The sequence below is a fragment of the Salmo salar genome, chromosome ssa11 (assembly GCF_905237065.1).
Source record: "Salmo salar chromosome ssa11, Ssal_v3.1, whole genome shotgun sequence".
NCBI classification, from domain to species: Eukaryota; Metazoa; Chordata; class Actinopteri; order Salmoniformes; family Salmonidae; genus Salmo; species Salmo salar.
The window spans coordinates 45071351-45091678 of NC_059452.1; the positions used below are offsets into that span (position 1 = coordinate 45071351).

At 44.8% G+C, this 20328-nt stretch overlaps 2 protein-coding genes across 4 annotated transcripts in view; both read left to right on the plus strand.

The window, feature by feature from the left end:
* The window catches only part of LOC106592114 (high affinity cAMP-specific and IBMX-insensitive 3',5'-cyclic phosphodiesterase 8A), a 395948-nt gene extending 390718 nt beyond the window's left edge, over window positions 1–5230 (plus strand). For both annotated transcript variants that reach the window (XM_045689647.1, XM_045689648.1), the window contains exon 22: window positions 325–5230. In XM_045689647.1, coding sequence (XP_045545603.1) covers window positions 325–431 — 107 coding nt within the window. In that variant the 3' untranslated portion in view covers window positions 432–5230. The remainder of the gene's footprint in view (window positions 1–324) is intronic.
* A 5300-nt stretch (window positions 5231–10530) lies between these two features.
* Window positions 10531–20123, plus strand: LOC106562797 (KH homology domain-containing protein 4). 2 transcript variants are annotated; one of them, XM_045689652.1, is made up of 15 exons: window positions 10531–10661; window positions 10844–11066; window positions 11864–12149; window positions 12743–12862; window positions 13095–13174; window positions 13256–13308; window positions 13586–13797; window positions 14302–14510; window positions 15151–15211; window positions 16673–16730; window positions 17216–17484; window positions 18343–18462; window positions 18685–18779; window positions 19017–19201; window positions 19607–20123. In XM_045689652.1, exons 2-15 carry the CDS (start codon window positions 11038–11040, stop codon window positions 19741–19743), a joined length of 1914 nt encoding a protein of 637 aa, XP_045545608.1. In that variant the 5' UTR covers window positions 10531–10661; window positions 10844–11037; the 3' UTR covers window positions 19744–20123. The 2 variants fall into 2 exon arrangements, with proteins under 2 accessions (XP_045545608.1, XP_045545609.1); XM_045689653.1 differs by lacking the exon at window positions 10844–11066 and having other exon boundaries at window positions 10532–10661.
* The last annotated feature ends 205 nt before the right edge of the window (window positions 20124–20328 follow it).

Here is a 20328-nt window from a genome sequence, read left to right on the forward strand (position 1 = left end):
ACAGTACAGCTACATAGTCTACAGTATAACTACATAGTCTCCTGTTTAGTCCACAATAGGCCCAACATCTGTTGGCCTATAGGCTATCACAATCTTTCTGGATCATTATTTAATGCTGAATAACTTTACTCGTAAAGCCGTTCTTTGTTAGATACATTCATGTGCCACCCTGTATGTTTTTACCTTTTACATATTGGTCATTTAGCAGACCGCTGTTCTCCAGAACCACTTAGTCAGTACATCTGTACGGTACTGACTGTACAGACTGTACATCCTCATTTTAATCCGTCCTAAATCAATCATTTAATGATCTTTTGTCCCCAGCGTTCGCAGACCTTCCCAACCTCATGCAGCACCTGGACAACAACTTCAAGTACTGGAAAGGCCTGGACGAGCGGAAGCTGCACAGCCTGCGTCCTCCCCCAGAGTAGGAGCACCCTGACTGGGGTCGATGCCAGGCCCTGGGCCCCTCCTTGGTTCCTGTCCGTCCAGGGCTACCAAGCCTTCACTCTTCTGCTTCTGTAACACGCCATCAAGCGTCCACATGTCCGTCCAACAGAGACAACACATACTGACAGACGGACGGACGGACATGCTGCAGCAACACCAGGCTCTTGCTTCATACATAAACCTCGCAAGCTCAGAATGGATGATGGACAGACACACGGAGCCTCAGAGTCCTTATAAACTACCAGTGCCTGGTGGGCTTGTCTGTATGCTCCTACTGCTGCCAGTGAGGCTGTGTGAGGGACTGTTCTTCTCCCAGCCAACCTAGTGATGGATGTACCGTCCCCTAATACTCACACACACACGGGTTCCCCCTGCCTCTCTCTCTGTCTCTCTGTCAGTCAGAGACTGATGATGTTACTGTCTCTCCGCAGACTGACTGCTGGTTCACTGTTGGTAGAGCTATGGAGAAACACACACAAACTGAACATTGAGATGTCAGGTGGTTTCAAGTCTCTGGCACCTCCAATGAAAAACTGTTTGGAGGATCAGCTGATGGGACAGGTCACAATACACCGTTTTTCCTTCCAAATGGCACCCTATTCCCTATATAGTGCACTACTTTTAGGATAAAATAGTCTATGGGGCTCTGGTCATAAGAAGTGCACTTTATATAGAGAATAGGGTTCCATTTGGGATGGCCCACAATGTCAAATCCACGTCAGACCGTACTACCCAGTGTGTGGTGGGCATTCGACCGGATAAATCCCTATATCGCCCCCCAGTGGCCACCAGGTTGAACTACACTCCACCTCCACCAGCTGCCACCATCACCCTTCACTATGTCTTCTAGCTGTACTGCCACTATCACCCTTCACTATGTCTTCTAGCTGTATTTCCTTTGTTTCTTTGTCCTTCAGAAGCACCTCGTCCACTAGAGGACCTGTAGCGACGGGATGGGACACGAGGCCGTCCTAAACACACTAAAACTGTCTTCCATATAACACCCTATTCCCTTTATAGTGCACTACTTTTGACCAGAACCCTAGTCAAGAGTACTGCACTATTGCTGTATAGGCCCTGGTCAAATGTAGTGCACTATAAAGGGAATAGGGTGCCATTTTGGGATGCATCCAGAGACATACGGTTGGGTGGGGTGGGGGTGTGACCACGGGTGTTCAGTGGGTGGAGCTAATTAACTGTCCTCAGGCCACTGGTGAAAGACACAAACATTCAGACATCTAGGTCATTATTACAGACAATTTGGTATTTTTATTTTTGTTTTAAATGTTCCATATTTTCTTTATAAAAAAAAAATAATGAGTAACATCAATTAATGAATTATCTGATGATGAGGATGATGACGATGATGAAGAAATTAGAACAAAAATAAGAAAATATGAAAGAAAGAAAAGCCAAAGCTGAATAACATAATGTTATATAACTCTCTGAGTCTTGTCGAGGATGATGAGGAGGAGGAGGATTATTATCCATAAGAAAACATTAACGTTGTAAACATTTTTTTATTTTAGTACAGTATCAGTTTGAATGGACATCTTTGTATTGCACTGTAAAACAACAGTTGAATTGTCTATAATGTCTCAGTGATTTAGTCCATGGATGGGAATCGGGACATTAACTTGTGGGATAAGCTGTTGTTGTCTATCTCTGTGAGTTTGTATGTGTGTGTCACATTTCAGTTGAATACATTCAGTTGGACAACTGACTAGGTATCCCCCTTTCCATCGGCAATCCCACCTGTCTGTGGATTTAACAAACGCTGTTGACCGACAAAAGAAACTCACGTCATCCCGCTACAGCAGAAATCTGAGAACAAGAAAAACTATGTTTTGGACTAGAAAGATGATTTTTCTCACAGAAATGTTTGTATCAGGTTTATCCTACTGAAACAGACTGCCTTATTTTATACAATATTTCTACAGTACATCGTAGAGCTACAGTACATCGTCCCAGCTACAGTACATCGTCCCAGCTACAGTTCATCGTCCCAGCTTCAGTGCATCGTCCTAGCTACAGTACATCGTCCCAGCTACAGTTCATCGTCCCAGCTACAGTACATCGTCCCAGCTACAGTACATCGTCCCAGCTACAGTTCATCGTCCCAGCTTCAGTGCATCGTCCTAGCTACAGTACATCGTCCCAGCTACAGTACATCGTCCCAGCTACAGTACATCGTCCCAGCTACAGTTCATCGTCCCAGCTTCAGTGCATCGTCCCAGCTACAGTACATCGTCCCAGCTACAGTACATCGTCCCAGCTACAGTACATCATCCCAGCTACAGTGCCAGGTCCCAGCTACAGTACATCGTAGAACTACAGTACATTGTCCCAGCTACAGTACATCGTAGAGCTACAGTACATCGTAGAGCTACAGTACATCGTAGAGCTACAGTACATCGTCCCAGCTACAGTACATCGTAGAGCTACAGTACATCGTCCCAGCTACAGTACATCGTCCCAGCTACAGTACATCATCCCAGCTACAGTACATCGTAGAACTACAGTACATCATCCCAGCTACAGTACATCGTCCCAGTTACAGAACATCGTCCCAGCTACAGTACATCGTCCCAGCTACAGTACATCGTAGAGCTACAGTACATCGTCCCAGCTACAGTACATCGTAGAGCTACAGTACATCGTCCCAGCTACAGTACATCGTAGAGCTACAGTACATCGTAGAGCTACAGTACATCGTCCCAGCTACAGTACATCGTCCCAGCTACAGTACATCGTCCCAGCTACAGTACATCGTAGAGCTACAGTACATTGTCCCAGCTACAGTACATCGTCCCAGCTACAGTACATCGTAGAACTACAGTACATCGTCCCAGCTACAGTACATCGTCCCAGCTACAGTACATCGTCCCAGCTACAGTACATCGTAGAGCTACAGTACATCGTCCCAGCTACAGTACATCGTCCCAGCTACAGTACATCGTAGAGCTACAGTACATCATCCCAGCTACAGTACATCGTCCCAGCTACAGTACATCGTAGAACTACAGTACATCGTCCCAGCTACAGTACATCGTCCCAGCTACAGTACATCGTCCCAGCTACAGTACATCGTAGAGCTACAGTACATCGTCCCAGCTACAGTACATCGTCCCAGCTACAGTACATCGTAGAGCTACAGTACATCGTAGAGCTACAGTACATCGTAGAGCTACAGTACATCGTCCCAGCTACAGTACATCGAAGAGCTACAGTACATCGTTGAGCTACAGTCCATCGCCCCAGCTACAGTACATCATCCCAGCTACAGTACATCGTCCCAGCTACAGTACATTGTAGAGCTACAGTACATTGTCCCAGCTACAGTACATCGTAGAGCTACAATACATTGTCCCAGCTGCAGTACATCATCCCAGCTACAGTACATCGTAGAACTACAGTACATCGTAGAGCTACAGTACATCGTCCCAGCTACAGTACATCGTCCCAGCTACAGTACATCGTCCCAGCTACAGTACATCGTAGAACTACAGTACATCGTAGAGCTACAGTACATCGTCCCAACTACAATACATCGTAGAACTACAGTACATTGTCCCAGCTACAGTACATCGTAGAGCTACAGTACATCGTAGAACTACAGTACATCGTCCCAGCTACAGTACATCGTAGAACTACAGTACATCGTCCCAGCTACAGTACATCGTCCCAGCTACAGTACATCATCCCAGCTACAGTACATCGTAGCACTACAGTACATCGTCCCAACTACAGTACATCGTAGAGCTACAGTACATCGTAGAACTACAGTACATCATCCCAGCTACAGTACATCGTAGAACTACAGTACATCGTCCCAGCTACAGTACATCGTAGAACTACAGTACATCATCCCAGCTACAGTACATCGTAGAGCTACAGTACATCCCACTGTGCAATGGATAAGGACATATGGACGTTTTTTAATAACATAGTCAGAAAACAAATGTATGTTCAAGTAAATGTCAATATTTTTATAGACTGAATTTTACACTGGAGTGACAGGAATAACAGAACAACTTATTTACTATCTGGGTACCTGCTGTGAAATGTTTTGTTGGGTTGGTAGAGAGACATTTCACTTCTGAAAACATAGAAACTCTGTCTGTGTCCTAAATTGCACTCTATTCCCTATATGGTGCATCTCTGGTTAAAAGTAGTGCACTATATAGGGAATAGGTTGCCAGCCCTGGTCTAAAGTAGTGCACTATATAGGGAATAGGGTGCCAGCCCTGGTCTAAGGTAGTGCACTATATAGGTAATAGGGTGCCATTTGGTACGCACTCTATATGATTCTAATTATTAAGGATGTGGATCACAGAATTGTCTATCACTGTCTTTTCCCCTCTGTCTCCTAGAAACCAGCTTGCTTTGACTTGATGTTGACCAACGTCGTCCTATTATTGGCCATTTGTTCAAGATCCTTGTAACATGCAGACAAGGAGTCTCTTTACCCAGGGTGCTCTGCCCAAGGGTGCTTTCAGATGAGGATACTAATATATGTTAAACAATGTTGCATATTAAGATGATTTCTTATTTAAACAGTATATATATAAAATACCAGAACACATAAGCGAACGTCGGTTGATGATGATGTGTTTTGTTATTATTGACCGATGAGTAACTTAATAACTCTTTCAGGCTGAATTGAACACTGAATCAGGGAATTAGTTTGTTCCTTATGATTCACTACTACTTCTGGTCTGAAGGCACCGGAAAAACAAATTAGAAATGAATCAATGGAGAATAAAATAATGACAATGACTTCTGTTGCACCATGTTTTCAGTAACGAGACAGTTTACTGGTCAGGACTTCTGTTGCACCATGTTTTCAGTAACGAGACACTTTACTGGTCAGGACTTCTGTTGCACCATGTTTTCAGTAACGAGACAATTTACTGGCCAGGACTTCTGTTGCACCATGTTTTCAGTAACGAGACACTTTACTGGTCAGGACTTCTGTTGCACCATGTTTTCAGTAACGAGACAATTTACTGGTCAGGACTTCTGTGGCACCATGTTTTCAGTAACATGACAATTTACTGGTCAGGACTTCTGTTGCACCATGTTTTCAGTAACGAGACAATTTACTGGCCAGGACTTCTGTTGCACCATGTTTTCAGTAACGAGACAATTTACTGGCCAGGACTTCTGTTGCACCATGTTTTCAGTAACGAGACAATTTACTGGCCAGGACTTCTGTTGCACCATGTTTTCAGTAACGAGACAATTTACTGGTCAGCACTCACAATCTCTCTCTATCACTCTCTCCGTCTCTCTCACGATCTATCTCTCTCTCTCCATCTATCCCTCTCTCTAGCTCTCCCTCTCTCTCCCTCAATCTCGCTCCCCTTCTATCTCTCTCCCTCTCCCCTTCTCCCTCCCTCTCTCTCTCTCTCTTTCCCCCTCTATCTCTCTCTCTCCCCCTCTATCTCTATCTCTCTCCCCCTCTCTCTCTCTCTCTCCCCCTCTATCTCTCTCTGACTACATCTATCTCCCTCTCTTTCAACACACACACTGAAATACATATCATGTGGCTGAACGGTCACACTTGTGATGCCTTGGTGATGAAGACAGCCTGCTGTTACTGCTGGAGTATACAGTACACAGTGTGTCAGTTTCTATAGTTGATATAATTTCTATTGTGTCATGTATGTCTACTCTACTGTATGCTAACTCTCACTACCAACCCAGTTCTCTCTTCTGAGTTTAGCCTTTCAGCCTGGCCTCATAGACTAGACGTAACATAGTTAACACAAATGAGTATGATATGTTATATTTAGTATGGTTACATAAGACAGAAGGTTACTTAAGCCAAAGACCAAAGGAAAGAAATTGGTCTGGGAGGATGGGGCGGTGTATAACGCGAATGTCTAGTAACCCACCGGTTCCTTGTTCGAATCAAATCATGGACAACTTGAGCCTTTTAGCTAATTAGCAACTACTTACTACTTGTCAGCTACTTAGCATGTTAGCTAACCCTTCCGCTAACCATAACCGCTAACCCTTCCGCTAACCATAAACGCTAACCCTAACCTACTCCTTTAGAGGTGAATCCTGTAACTTCCACTTAAGCCACATTTTCACATAGTCTACTGTTGACATCAATGCATGACTTAGAGGGAGTAAGGATTCATCACTAACCTTTAGTTTATTTACCACATCCTCATTTCAAATCAAAACACCCAATGATCAGCAACAGGAGAGGTCTTGACAAGGGGCTCAGCCCCGAGAGAGAAAGAGGAGCTGCATTATAATGGTAGAAAAGAAAGACAAGATATCTGACATTCCAAATAGACACTTTTCTGTACGGATCAAATAGCCAACTTCTAAAACCAGATGGGCCTATTCCCCTTTTTTAGGCATCCAGATACTTGTTATGTTCACTATAGTAAATGTACACCAGCCTCAACCTCATATATCCTTCTACAGATACTTGATATGATATATACACTGAACAAAAATATAAATGCAACATGTAAAGTGTCCCATGTTACATGAGCTGAAATAAAAGATCCCTGAAATGTTCCATACTCACAAAAAGTTTATTTTGCTCAAATTTTGTCCAGAAATTTGTTTATATCCCTGTTAGTGAGCATTTCTCCTTTGCCAAGATAATCCATCCACCTGACAGATGTGGCAAATCAAGAAGCTGATTAAACAGCATGATCATTTCACAGGTGCACAGGCCACTCTAAAATGTGCAGTTCTGTCACACAACACAATGCCACAGATATCTCAAGTATTGAGGGAGTGTGCAATTGGCATTCTGACTGCAGGAATGTCCACCAGAGCTGTTGCCAGATAATTAAATGTTAATTTCTCAACCACAAGTCGTTTCAGATCATTTGGCAGTATGTCCAACCGGCCTTACAACCGCAGACCACGTGTAACCACGCCAGCCCAGGACCTCCACATCCGGCTTCTTCACCTGCGGGATCGTCTGAGACCAGCCACCTTGCCAGCTAATGAAACTGTGGGTTTGCACAACCCAAGAATTTCTGCACCAACTGTCAGAAATCGTCTCAGGGAAGCTCATCTGCGTGCTAGTGTAACCGATGTGAAATGGCTAGTTAGTTAGCAGTGGTGCGCGCTAATAGCGTTTCAATCGGTGACGTCACTCGCTCTGAGACCTGAAGTGGTTGTTCCCCTTGCGTTGCAAGGGCCGCGGCTTTTGTAGCGCGATGGGTAACGATGCTTTGTGGGTAAGTTGTTGATGTGTGCAAGGGTCCCTGGTTCGAGCCCGGGTTGGGGCGAAGAGAGGGACGGAACCTACACTGTTACATTGGTGCCGTGACCCGGATCATTGGTTGCTGCGGAAAAAGGAGGAGGTCAAAAGGGGGGTGAGTGTAACCGATGTGAAATGGCTAGTTAGTTAGTGGTGGTGCGCGCTAATAGTGTTTCAATCGGTGACGCCACTCGCTCTGAGACCTGAAGTGGTTGTTCCCCTTGCGTTGCAAGGGCCGCGGCTTTTGTGGCGCGATGGGTAACAATGCTTCGTGGGTGTCAGTTGTTGATGTGTGCAAGGGTCCCTGGTTCGAGCCCAGGTTGGAGCGAAGAGAGGGACGGAACCTACACTGTTACACTCGTCGTCCTCACCAGGGTCTTGACCGGACTGCAGTTCAGCATCGTAACCGACTTCATTGGGCAAATGCTCACTTCGATGGCCACTGGCACGCTGGAGAAGTGTGCTCTTCTCTGGATGAATCCTGGTTTCAACTGTACCAGACAGATGACAGACAGCGTGTATGACACAGAGAGACTGTGACCAGATCCTGAAGCCCATTGTAGTGCCATTCATCTGCCGCCATCACCTCATGTTTCAGCATGATAATACATGGCCCCGTGTCGCAAGGATCTGTACACAGGCTGTACACTGGCCTGCATTCTTCCATGGCCTGCATACTCACCAGACATGTCAGCCATTGAGCATGTTTGGGATGCTCTGTATTGACGTGTACGACAGCGTATTCCAGTTCCCGCCAATATTCAGCAACTTCGCACAGCCAGGCAGGCCAGGCGCATGCATGCTGACACGGTCGCCAGTTGTACGGTGTTTCCTCCAAAACGTTGCTGCAGCTGGCTTCCGGGTTAAGCGGGCATTGTGTCAAGAAGCAGTGTGGCTTGGCAGGGTTGTGTTTCGGAGGACTCATGGCGCTAGACCTTTGCCTCTCCCGAGTCCGTACTGGAGTTGCAGCGATGGGACAAGACTAACTATCAATTGGATATCACGAAATTGGGGAGAAAAAGGGGGTAAAAAGTACAAAAATATATATATAATTCGCACAGCGATTGAAGAGGAGTGGGACAACAACCTGATTAACTCTATGCGAATGAAATGGGTCGTGCTCTATGAGGCAAATGGTGGTCACACCAGATACTGACTGGTTTCCTAATCCATGCCCCTACCTTATCTGTGACCAACAGATGCTATCTGTATTCCCAGTCATGTGAAATCCATAGATCAGGGCCTAATGAATTTATATAAATTGACTGATTTCCATGTTGCGCTTACATTTCTGTTCAGTATACTATGCTAATACCAGCCTCAACCTCATATATCCTTATCCAGATACTTTATATTTTTTATTTATTTTTGTTTTACCTTTATTTAACTAGGCAAGTCAGTTAAGAACAAATTGTTATTTACAATGACGGCCTACACCGGCCAAACCCGGATGACGCTGGGCAAATTGTTGCACCGCCCTACGTGACTCCCAATCACGGCCGGTTGTGATTCAGTGCTGGAATTGAACCAGGGTGTCTGTAGTGTCCCATAGGATTTGTCTAGAGTAAAGAAACTTGTCCTACAGCGGACCTCCATTGGGAAGCAGTATGTTTACAATGCAAATACAGGGCCTATAGAAAGTCAACAACCCCTTGGATTTCTTCAACAAATAAAATGTGTTACAAAGTGGGATTGAAATGTATTTCATTGTAAAAAATAAAAAAATGTCAACGATCTACACAAAATACTCTGTAATGTCAAAGTGGAAGAAAAATTCTACAATTTTTGGGGGAAAATGAACGAAACCTAAAACACTAATATAGATTGATGATAAGTATTAATCTTCCTTAGTCAATACATGTTAGAAACACATTTGGCCCCGATTACAGCTATGAGTGTTCTTGGCTAAGTCTCATAAGAGCTTTGCACACCTGTATTGTGCAATATTTGCCCATTATTCTTTCAACATTCGTCAAGCTTTGTCAAGGTGTTAGGGATCATGGCTAGAGAGCAATTTTCCAAACTTGCCATAGATTTTCAAGCAGATTTAATTCAAAACTGCAGCTTGGCCACTCAAGAACATTCTGTCTTAGTAAGCAACCCATGTTGTAGGTTATTGGCTGCTGAAAGGTGAATTCCTCTCTCAGTATCTAGTGTAAAGCAGAATAAAGCAGATTTTCCTCAGGGAGTTTGCCTGTGCTTAGCTCCATCCCGTTTCTTTTCGTCCTGAAAAACTCCCCAGTCTTTTCCGATGTAAAGCATACCCATACCATGATGCAGCCACCACCATGCTTGAAAATAAGGAGGCAGTTACTCAGTGATGTGTTGCGTTGGATTTGCCCCAAAACATAAGGCTTTGCATTTAGGCCAAAATGCCGTGTTTTGTAGTTTGTAGTTTTTTGTTGCAGTATTACTTTAGTGCTTTGTTTAATACAGATGCACGTTTTGGAAGACTTTTAGTATTATTTGTATTATTATTATTTTCACTCTGTCATTTAGGTCATTATTGTGGAGACACTACCATGTTGTTGATCCATCCTCAGTTTTCTCCCATCACAGCCATTTAACTCTGTAACTGTTTTAAAATCACCAATGGCCTCATGGTGAAATCCTTAAGCAGTTTCCTTCCTGTCCTGCAGCTGTTCAGAAGGAGGACTGCATCTTTGATGTGTCTGGGTGGTTTAATAAATCATCCACAGCATCGTTATTAATTTGACCATGCTTAAAGATATATTCAATGTCTGATTTGTTCTACCAATCACTGCCCTTCTTTATGGAGCTCCCTGGTCTTTGTAGTTTAATCTGTGCTTGAAATTCAAAACTTCACTGAGGTGCCTTACAGATGTTGTACATATGGGGGACAGAGGAAGGGGTAATCATTCAGAAATCATGTCCATAGAATGTATTATGTGATTTGTTAAGCCACATTGTAATTCTGAATTAATTTAGGCTTGCCTAAACAACCAGGGTAAGTACTTATGCAACAACTATATTTTTTATAAATACATTTTAAAAAATGAACAAATGTGCAATGCACTTTCCAAACTGTGAAAGGCAGCAATACGCAACATAGCGTCTAGTCTGTCGGAAAGCCACTGGAAGAAGAAAGATTTGTCCGTTTTTCTTTGACTTTGCTCTGGTGTTATGCAGTAGAGGGTAGTGTGAAGTTCCCGGGGTGTTTTCATTACGAGCGTGACGGAAATCCAGACTGCTCTGTACGACGACGTTGGCGGGCGACTGCCTTTACGACCGGACCGGAGTCCCGTGGAATGAGGACGTGTGCAAGGCTGAGTATAGTAGCTAGCTAGGACACACATTCCTCTACTAATTCAACTGTGCTAGCTATGTCTTCTGGGATGACTGGGCAGACACCGTAAGTTACACTTTTTATTTAGTACCATTTACTTTTATATTCTGAATAAGTTACGGACGCAAGAACACGTATTTTCTTTTTAGCTTCGTGCTAACATGTTAGCTACCTAACTTAGTACAGTTACGTTAGCGGCGGTTGCTGGTTTTACAGCTAGATAACGTTCTTATTCCACTGTATGAAAGTACAATTCATTATAACTAGAATATTTCTTAAAGGTTTATCCGAAATTGATGACCAAGCCACAGTCGTAAATTCTGGTTTTTACCATAGCAGTAAATTGATTCGTGCTAACGTTGCTAGAAAACGGTATGCTAATTGAGCTAACGTGAACTAGCTAACGTTAGTTAACAACACCGGTTTCTGGCAAAGTTTAATTGTCTAACGTCGTTAACTAGACACCTTACATATCGCTAGTTAGTGGAGGGTCAAGAAAGCGGTCTCTCTAAAGTTGTGGTTACCTGCTGATACTACCCTCCAAGATAAATGATTTGTAGAGGAACAGGCCAGAATAGTTTAAGAGACTGCCGAGGCCTACTAACTCTACGAACACTAATGTTGGCAAGCGGCGCATTCGCGACTAGTGTTACGCTAACTAACTTGCAAACACAAGCTAGCCCTCGAACCCGCCCTACAAAATGATCTTGAGTTAGATGAAATGATAGGCAACCGGGCAAATTAGCCCCAAACTGTTGGATAAATTATCTAATCTCAATATGGAGAGCGTCCCAGTTCAGTTATTGTTTCAAGCCACTTGATGTTGAATTGTCTCTCATTTCTCTCCATCATAATGGATCCAGGTGCCTAACCAGTAGCAGCAGATGGGATCAGCCTGCTCAGCCCAAAACTAGAGTAGACGTCATGCAAGGCTTCGCTTCCTCTGCCCAGACCTGCACATCGGCCACTACGACCCCTCAATCAGCCCAGCACCCTGTAGCTGGTCCCATGGGGCCCCAGACATTGCAGGGGGACATGCCAGCAGCACAGGGGGGAGGCGTGGAGATGGCTGCTGCTATGGCTGCTAAGATCAACGCTATGCTGATGGCCAAGGGAAAACTGATGGTTCCTCCACCACTACCTGGCAAGGTGAGAGGGAAAGGGTTAATGTACCTTTCTCTTACTCTGTCCTGGTCCTGAGGAATCACTGTGCAGGTGTTTAATCCAGTCCTAAGGGTTCACCTGGCCAGTCATAAGAGGCTCAAGCCACAGACTAGAATGGTTTCCTTAGGTGGTGCAACTTGTCTCTGAGAACAGGGAGAGTGATGATTGTCATTGTTTTCAACCACATAATATAATGTAGCCATGTCCCATAGCTGGAGGTAATAGAAGGTGAGGCCAGTTGAGACCATGTGACCTTCACTGATACCCACCTCCTAGAGTAACACAGCAGAGAGAACCACCCTGGTCTCCAGACACCACGGTTACTGCTGCTGCTCACAACACTCTAGGCAGTCTCTCTAACTCAGTGTTAGTACTTCTGCACACTGTGATTCCCTGGCTTTTGATCCAGCTCAGTACTAACAAACCTAACTCAACCAAATAGGGCCTTTAGTAGGATCTAAAGCCTGGAACCTGGGTGGCTTCCTAGGAGGGTTAAACACAGACCTAACTGCATGACCACCATGACTTTAGTTATTTAATGTTTGTATGTGGATTCATATGAAACGTGTTGCCCACAGATCCCTCCGTGTATGTCAGCTGCCACTAGTGGAGACGAGACTGTGGTGACAGAGGTGGATATCAACGATGTGCCCATCAACAGCAGAAACCTACTCACCAAAGGAAAAACACAGGAAGAGGTAAAAAAAAACTGCGTTTTCATCTCTCCTTGATTCTTCTCTTGCATCATCTCCACTTGGCTACTTCTTAAAATGCATTGGGGACAAACCTTGGACCTTTCCTCCTATCGGCCTGAATCGCAACCCTTTCTGAATAATATATATCTAATATATTCTATTTAGAAGACGTGTGTACATACATTTTATGTATTCGTTGCCCCAACTAATACTGAAACGTTTCTCTTTGTTTCAGATTCGTCAGTTCAGCGGTGCAGTAGTCTCAACCAGAGGCCACTACATGACCAGTGCAGAGAAGTCCCATGGAAAAGGAGTGTATGTATGCAGTTGATGTTACTGTGTGTATCTGTAGTTGACTCTGACCATGTGGAGATCTAACCGACTCTTCTTATTTAGAGAAAGGCCTTTGTATTTACACGTCCAGGGGAAGAGCCAAGAGGAGGTCAATAGTAAGTAGAATTTCTATAACCCTCCCGTCTACAGTTGCATTAGATACTTTATTGTCCTCAGATCCTGTAAATTACACAACCTAGTCAAGACCACACATCTCAGAAGATGACGGTGGGTTGGTTTGGGTAACTGGCTGTTGTTTTTCTCAGTATATTATTCCCATATTTCTTCCAAGTCCCCTTGTCTATCTATTCCCTGTGTTGTCTTACGGAGGCAGTGCTGAGGATAAAGTCCCCATAGACCCCTTGTCTATCTATTCCCTGTGTTGTCTTACAGAGGCAGTGCTGAGGATAAAGGAGATCATCTCTGAGGATGTGTTGAGGACAGCTGCAGCATTAGGATCCCAGCTGAGACCCGTCATACCCCCCCTGCCTCTCTACCCCCAGCCCCCTCGCCCCATGGCTGCCCCCCATCCACACCTACCCAGGATGCCTGGTGTCAACCCTCCTGTGCCACATGGACACCGGCCCGCCGCGCCACACCAAGGGGTAGATACAGGGGTCCCTGGTCCTCACAGAATTTTCCCCTGAAAGGTTTTTAAGAAATCCTGCTTGGACGATTCCCTCCCTCCTTATTCCCTCCCAATTCTGGGAATCCTCTAACTGGGATTTCTAAAAACCACAGGAACTTTGGGTTTTCACAATTTTGCAGCAGGGAAACGTGTTTTTCAGTTTGCAATCTGGCCCATGTCCCATAGCTGGAGGTAATAGAAGGTGAGGCCAGTTGAGACCATGTGACCTTCACTGATACCCACCTCCTAGAGTAACACAGCAGAGAGAACCACCCTGGTCTCCAGACACCACGGTTACTGCTGCTGCTCACAACACTGTTCTCTAGCTAGTCATTTAGTTGGATTAAAAAGTTAGCAGTTCAGACATCGACCAGCTCCCTACTCTACTGCTTCCTGTTGTCTGTTTGTAATGTGGTGGTTGAACTATGTGTTGACCTGACCCAGGGTTATCCAAATGTAACTGTCATCTCTCCCTGTCAAGAGTTTTGTGCACGTCAAGATTTTTGTGGGTCTGGACCAGTCCCTGCCCTCGTTCAATGTGAATGAGAAGGTGGAGGGTCCTGGAGGGATGTACCTGGGACACATCCAGACAGAGACAGGAGCCAGAGTGTTCCTCAGGGGGAAAGGCTCAGGGTACATAGAGCAGGCCTCACGACGGGAGTCCTTCGAACCACTCTACGTCTACATCAGGTAACAGTGATTTTTACTTCCGGGTCAAACACCTTTATTTCTCCAGCCTATAAGGGCTTAACAGACCCTGATTCAGCCTATAAGGGCTTAACAGACCCTGATTCAGCCTATAAGGGCTTAACAGACCCTGATTCAGCCTATAAGGGCTTAACAGACCCTGAAATTAGAATCATGCAAATTGCATTGAGACAATTTTCATTGGGGGGTGGACTCATCAATATACACCAACCTGTGATGAGTACAAAAGCCATGTGAACTATTTGGAGGTTAAAGAAGGTGAAACTATTGAAGTGTGTAGTTGTCACTGATACCCACCTCCTATAGGAAACAGTAGAGTGAACCATCTGACCTACAGACATAGGTCTACGGTGCTCTGCACCTACTCACATCCAGAACCAGTACAGACTTAACCGTTGAATTCTCTACCATGCTCTACAACTCAGTCGTATGCATTCAGAAGACTGCTCACCACACGTTGGCTAGCTGTCAGTCCTGCTGCTCTCCTAGATGTTTGGTGAACCATCTGTTCGTCTCGTATGGTCTGAAATAGTTTATTTCCTCCTGTAGTTGTTCCCTGCTGTGGTGGTGGGTTGTTGTTGTCGGTTTCATTCCATTTCAACACTGTTGTCTTTTCTTGTAGCCATCCCTACTCCACGGGGCTGGAAGCTGCCAAGAAACTCACAGAGAGCCTGTTGGAAACTGTAAGTCAATAAAGTGTTTCTCCCAGATGACTTGTTAGATATTACTGCACTGTCGGAACTAGAAGCACAAGCATTTCACTACACTCGCATTAACATCTGCTAACCATGTGTATGTGACCAATAACATCTGCTAACCATGGGTATGTGGCCAATAACATCTGTTAACCATGGGTATGTGGCCAATAACATCTGTTAACCATGGGTATGTGGCCAATAACATCTGTTAACCATGTGTATGTGGCCAATAACATCTGTTAACCATGTGTATGTGACCAATAACATCTGTTAACCATGTGTAGGTGACCAATAACATCTGTTAACCATGTGTATGTGACCAATAACATCTGTTAACCATGTGTATGTGACCAATAACGTCTGTTAACCATGTGTATGTGACCAATAACGTCTGCTAACCATGGGTATGTGGCCAATAACATCTGCTAACCATGTGTATGTGACCAATAACATTTGCTAACCATGGGTATGTGGCCAATAACATCTGCTAACCATGGGTATGTGGCCAATAACATCTGTTAACCATGGGTATGTGGCCAATAACATCTGTTAACCATGGGTATGTGGCCAATAACATCTGCTAACCATGGGTATGTGGCCAATAACATCTGTTAACCATGTGTATGTGACCAATAACATCTGCTAACCATGTGTATGTGACCAATAACATCTGTTAACCATGTGTATGTGACCAATAACATCTGTTAACCATGTGTATGTGACCAATAACATCTGTTAACCATGTGTATGTGACCAATAACATCTGTTAACCATGTGTATGTGACCAATAACATCTGCTAACCATGTGTATGTGGCCAATAACATCTGCATGTGACCAATAACATCTGCTAACCATGTGTATGTGACCAATAAAATGTGATTTGATACACAGCAAGGGAAACAGACAGTGTAGATGAGAGCGTATGCTAAATGACTCCAATGTACATGATCACGTTTATTTGAACTGGGTCGTGATCATTGGGCACCAAACAGAGGAAAACTGACTGAAACAAGGAGGGACTTCCTGGACTAACTTTGTTTTCTGTTGTAAAACGTTTTCCATTTGCGTGCCCTAATGAACACGCCCCATGATGGAGGTTAAAGAAGGTGAAACTATTGAAGTGTGTAGTTGTCACTGATACCCACCTCCTATAGGAAACAGTAGAGTGAACCATCTGACCTACAGACATAGGTCTACGGTGCTCTGCACCTACTCACATCCAGAACCAGTACAGACTTAACCGTTGAATTCTCTACCATGCTCTACAACTCACTCTGCGTTTTTATACCATGCATGTTGTGGGATTAAAAGTGTGTTATTGATATACCTGCTTGTCTGAGACTTATTTCACAGGATTTCTTCCTCTGCTTACTCTAAACATGATTCACTTCCCTTTTGTTAGAGTTGAGTGTTGTCATCCTGTTCCCTCTGTGTCTGTTGTCCAGGTGAGAGCTGAACATAGCCGCATGGTGTCCATCTACACAGCCACCGGCTCCACCCAACGTAAGTCTCCTCTCTCTCACACACACCAGAACTAACTAAAATACCACAGTCTTAGAACCAGCGTCCGTATTCATAAAGCGCCTCTGAGTACTGAGTGCTGATCTAGAATCAGTTTTGGATTTGAATGGACAAGGGGGGACCTGATCCTAGATCAGCATTCTTACTCCAAGACATTTTATGAATATGGGCCCAGGAGTTTTCCTGATCAGGTGAAATAACCAGCCAGGTTACGTGGACAGAGAAACTCCTGGCCCTGCTCATTTACTTGAATATTATAGAATGACCAGAACGTTTCCGTTCCAGTAAATCACTTCCTATGTTTGTTTAAACCACAGACACAACTAGCTACTGTGGTAAATGAATCTCTTTCTGTCTCTAGTGGCACAACAACAAACAGAACAGTCAGACAGACAACAACCCTGTCTGTGAATGACAACCTCTTCAATCACATCCATTAACCCTGATCTCCTATACTTCCCTTTCAGCACACCCAGCTCATGGATACCCAGCTAATAGCTCTTACTCTAGCCAGGGCTGGTACAGCAGCAGCAGTGGTTACCCAGGGTGTAACGGGCTGGCTGGGGGCTATGCTGCCTCTACCAGCTACCCCACACCGCCAGGACCCTCTGGCTATTGGACTAGTGCTGCTAGTGGTCAGCCCAGTCAATCTAACCTGTCGACAAACCCTCCATCTTCTCAGGCTATGGTTCAGTATCCTGTCTGTCCCAGGAAGACACACGCATACCTATTACAGGTACGTAGTGGCTAGGAAACCATACCTCGACCTATTACAGGTACGTAGTGGCTAGGAAACCATACCTCGACCTATTACAGGTACGTAGTGGCTAGGAAACCATACCTCGGCCTATTACAGGTACGTAGTGGCTAGGAAACCATACCTCGGCCTATTACAGGTACGTAGTGGTTAGGAAACCATACCTCGGCCTATTACAGGTACGTAGTGGCTAGGAAACCATACCTCGGCCTATTACAGGTACGTAGTGGCTAGGAAACCATACCTCGGCCTATTACAGGTGCGTAGTGGCTAGGAAACCATACCTCGACCTAGTACGTAGTGACTAGGGAACCAGTACCTCGGCCTAGTTCTACGTAGTGGCTAGGGAACCAGTACCTCGGCCTAGTTCTACGTAGTGGCTAGGGAACCAGTACCTCGGCCTAGTTCTACGTAGTGGCTAGGGAACCAGTACAGGCATGTATTGACAGGAACATATAGGGTTTAGAACAGACAACACCATGACACTCATAAGAAAGAAGAAAAGGCTTCTCACCTGAAAAGTCAGGACATCAGTTTAGAAACTGTCTGTATCAGTTTCATTAGTTAGTAGCAGCCAGGAGATTGTTGTACACCATTATAAGGGCTAACCAGATGTTTTGATAAGGGACACCATTATAAAGACTAACCAGATGTATTGATGAGGTACACCATTATAAGGGCAGGACTAACCAGATGTATTGATGAGGTACACCATTATAAGGGCTAACCAGGTGTATTGATGAAGTTGTACACCATTTTAAGGGCAGGACTAACCAGGTGTATTGATGGCCCTGGGATTAGACTAACTGTTGTTTGGGTTTGACCTTGGTGTCTCAGGACCCTGGGTGCAGTGACCAGACGGAGAGTGACCTGTCGTCATCCAGCTCCCCTCAGGCAGGGGCAGGAAGTCCTAAACGACGCTTCCAGGAAAAGACTGAGGATAAGCAGGCTTCTCAGGTGAGACGGAGCTAAAACTGCTGAAATATGCAAGAGAATGATTTAAAAGAATGGCTTGTCAACTGAATAACCTGGCTAAACAAAATCAGTAAAGGCTGTCCCCAACCCAGATGTGTTAGCTCAGTGGTTACTCCAAGTGCAGAACGTGTTTTTTTGGTTTTAGGAATTCAAACAGTGCTCAGTGATCTTATGCTAACAGTCCTACCTGTCTCTCTCTCTCAGCCTGCCAGCAGCTCACCTGAGGCCCCGGTGAGAGAGAAGTCTCCTCCTCTACCTCCAGCTCAGAGAGAGGAAGAGCCAGGACAAGGAGCTGAAAGGTTTCTACATTGATCTCTGCTCTAAATCTATAACAATGTTTCTGGTTTTGCCCAGAATGTTGCAGCCACTGGGGTCGTGTTCAAAAGGGCACAACGGGAATAAAAGAGAACCATTGTTTCTTGTTACACATTCAGATCAGTTTTGGGTTGTTTTCGTACATTTTGCTCCTACTGAACACAGCCCTAAATGAAGCCTCCTGATGTTTCTCCACCTGGTTCCTTTGTCTCTGTCTGTAGGATGTTGATGCCACCTCCTCTCCCTGTGTTTCTGGCCCCTGGCCCTGTGGCACGAAAGAGACACAGAGAGACAGCAGTACCAGTGGTCCCACCCAGTCTACCACCTAGCACCCTCGGCCCTGTGGCACACAAGAGACCCAGAGAGGTCCCACCCAGTCTACCACCCAGCACCCCTGCATCACAGGGTACGCTTCTTACTGGGAACATACTTAACTGTACTTGATGCCTGAATGGGCAGACTTTTTGACCATGATGAAGTTGAGTGGTGTTTTCAAAGATGGCTTCTCCCCTCAGTAGTGGAGTAATGGAGACAGACAATCTGTTCGAGCTCCTCTGTGATTGGCTAAGCCATGCTAACTGTCACTTCCTGTATGTGTTCTTTGTCTTCCCCTTGTTCTCTCTCCACATGTCTCCTGGACCTGCTGCTACATAACATGGGTCTATCTCATCTGGTGTCTGTGATCCCTCTGCTCTGACTGGCTGTGGATCAATCCAACCAACTCAAACATGGGCTGGGCTCCTCTTGTTTTGCTCTCTCTCTCTGTGTCGCTCTCTTTTTCTGTCTTGCTGTCTGTCTTTGTTTTCTACAGATTTTCCTCAGGAGGTGAAGAAGATGAAGGTAGTGGAGAACCCTTCAGGTTTAGTGCCCTATGGAGGTAGGGTATTGGACACTTCATGCCTAGTACCCTACGGTGGGGATTCTTCTGATGAAGGAGAGGACTCCTAGCAGTAAGACTAACTCATACGCCCACTACCCTTCACTAATCCCATCAGCCCCACCCTAAAGTGTCCTCATTCCACTTAGACGCTGGGTTGCCGTGTTCAGCCCAAGTCTAGCTAGCTCTGCTATTACCGTCATCGACTACTGGACAGAGTGTTGCATTGCTACGGCCCTGCCCCCAAAAACAAAGCTACTTTATATTATTATAATTATTGAAGACAGTTTTCATTTGAAAAGGTCATTTTTATTTCAAATCTGAAAAAGCATCCACGACCGAGCCTGCTGTACATGAATTCACTGATTATTACTGTTATATTGTATATAATGGAAAATGGTGTGAATCTGTTCCCATGGAATACTTTAATAAATGGATTTGGAAACAGCCATCATCTTGTTTGTTTAATAGTGTTGTGGTAGTCCAGTCCAGGGTTTCATCATGTTAGTCTCTAACAGTGTTGTGGTAGTCCAGTCCAGGGTTTCATCATGTTAGTCTCTAACAGTGTTGTGGTAGTCCAGTCCAGGGTTTCATCATGTTAGTCTCTAACAGTGTTGTGGTAGTCCAGTCCAGGGTTTCATCATGTTAGTCTGGAA

What these genes read in the sequence shown, in the direction of transcription:
- LOC106562797 (XM_045689652.1), top strand. Translation starts at nt 11,038, where the DNA reads ATGTCTTCTGGGATGACTGGGCAGACACC. An exon ending in GGGATGACTGGGCAGACACC is followed by an intron (nt 11,067 to 11,863) that starts GTAAGTTACACT and finishes TAATGGATCCAG; the next exon opens with GTGCCTAACCAGTAGCAGCA. An exon ending in AGCCACCGGCTCCACCCAAC is followed by an intron (nt 16,731 to 17,215) that starts GTAAGTCTCCTC and finishes CTTCCCTTTCAG; the next exon opens with CACACCCAGCTCATGGATAC.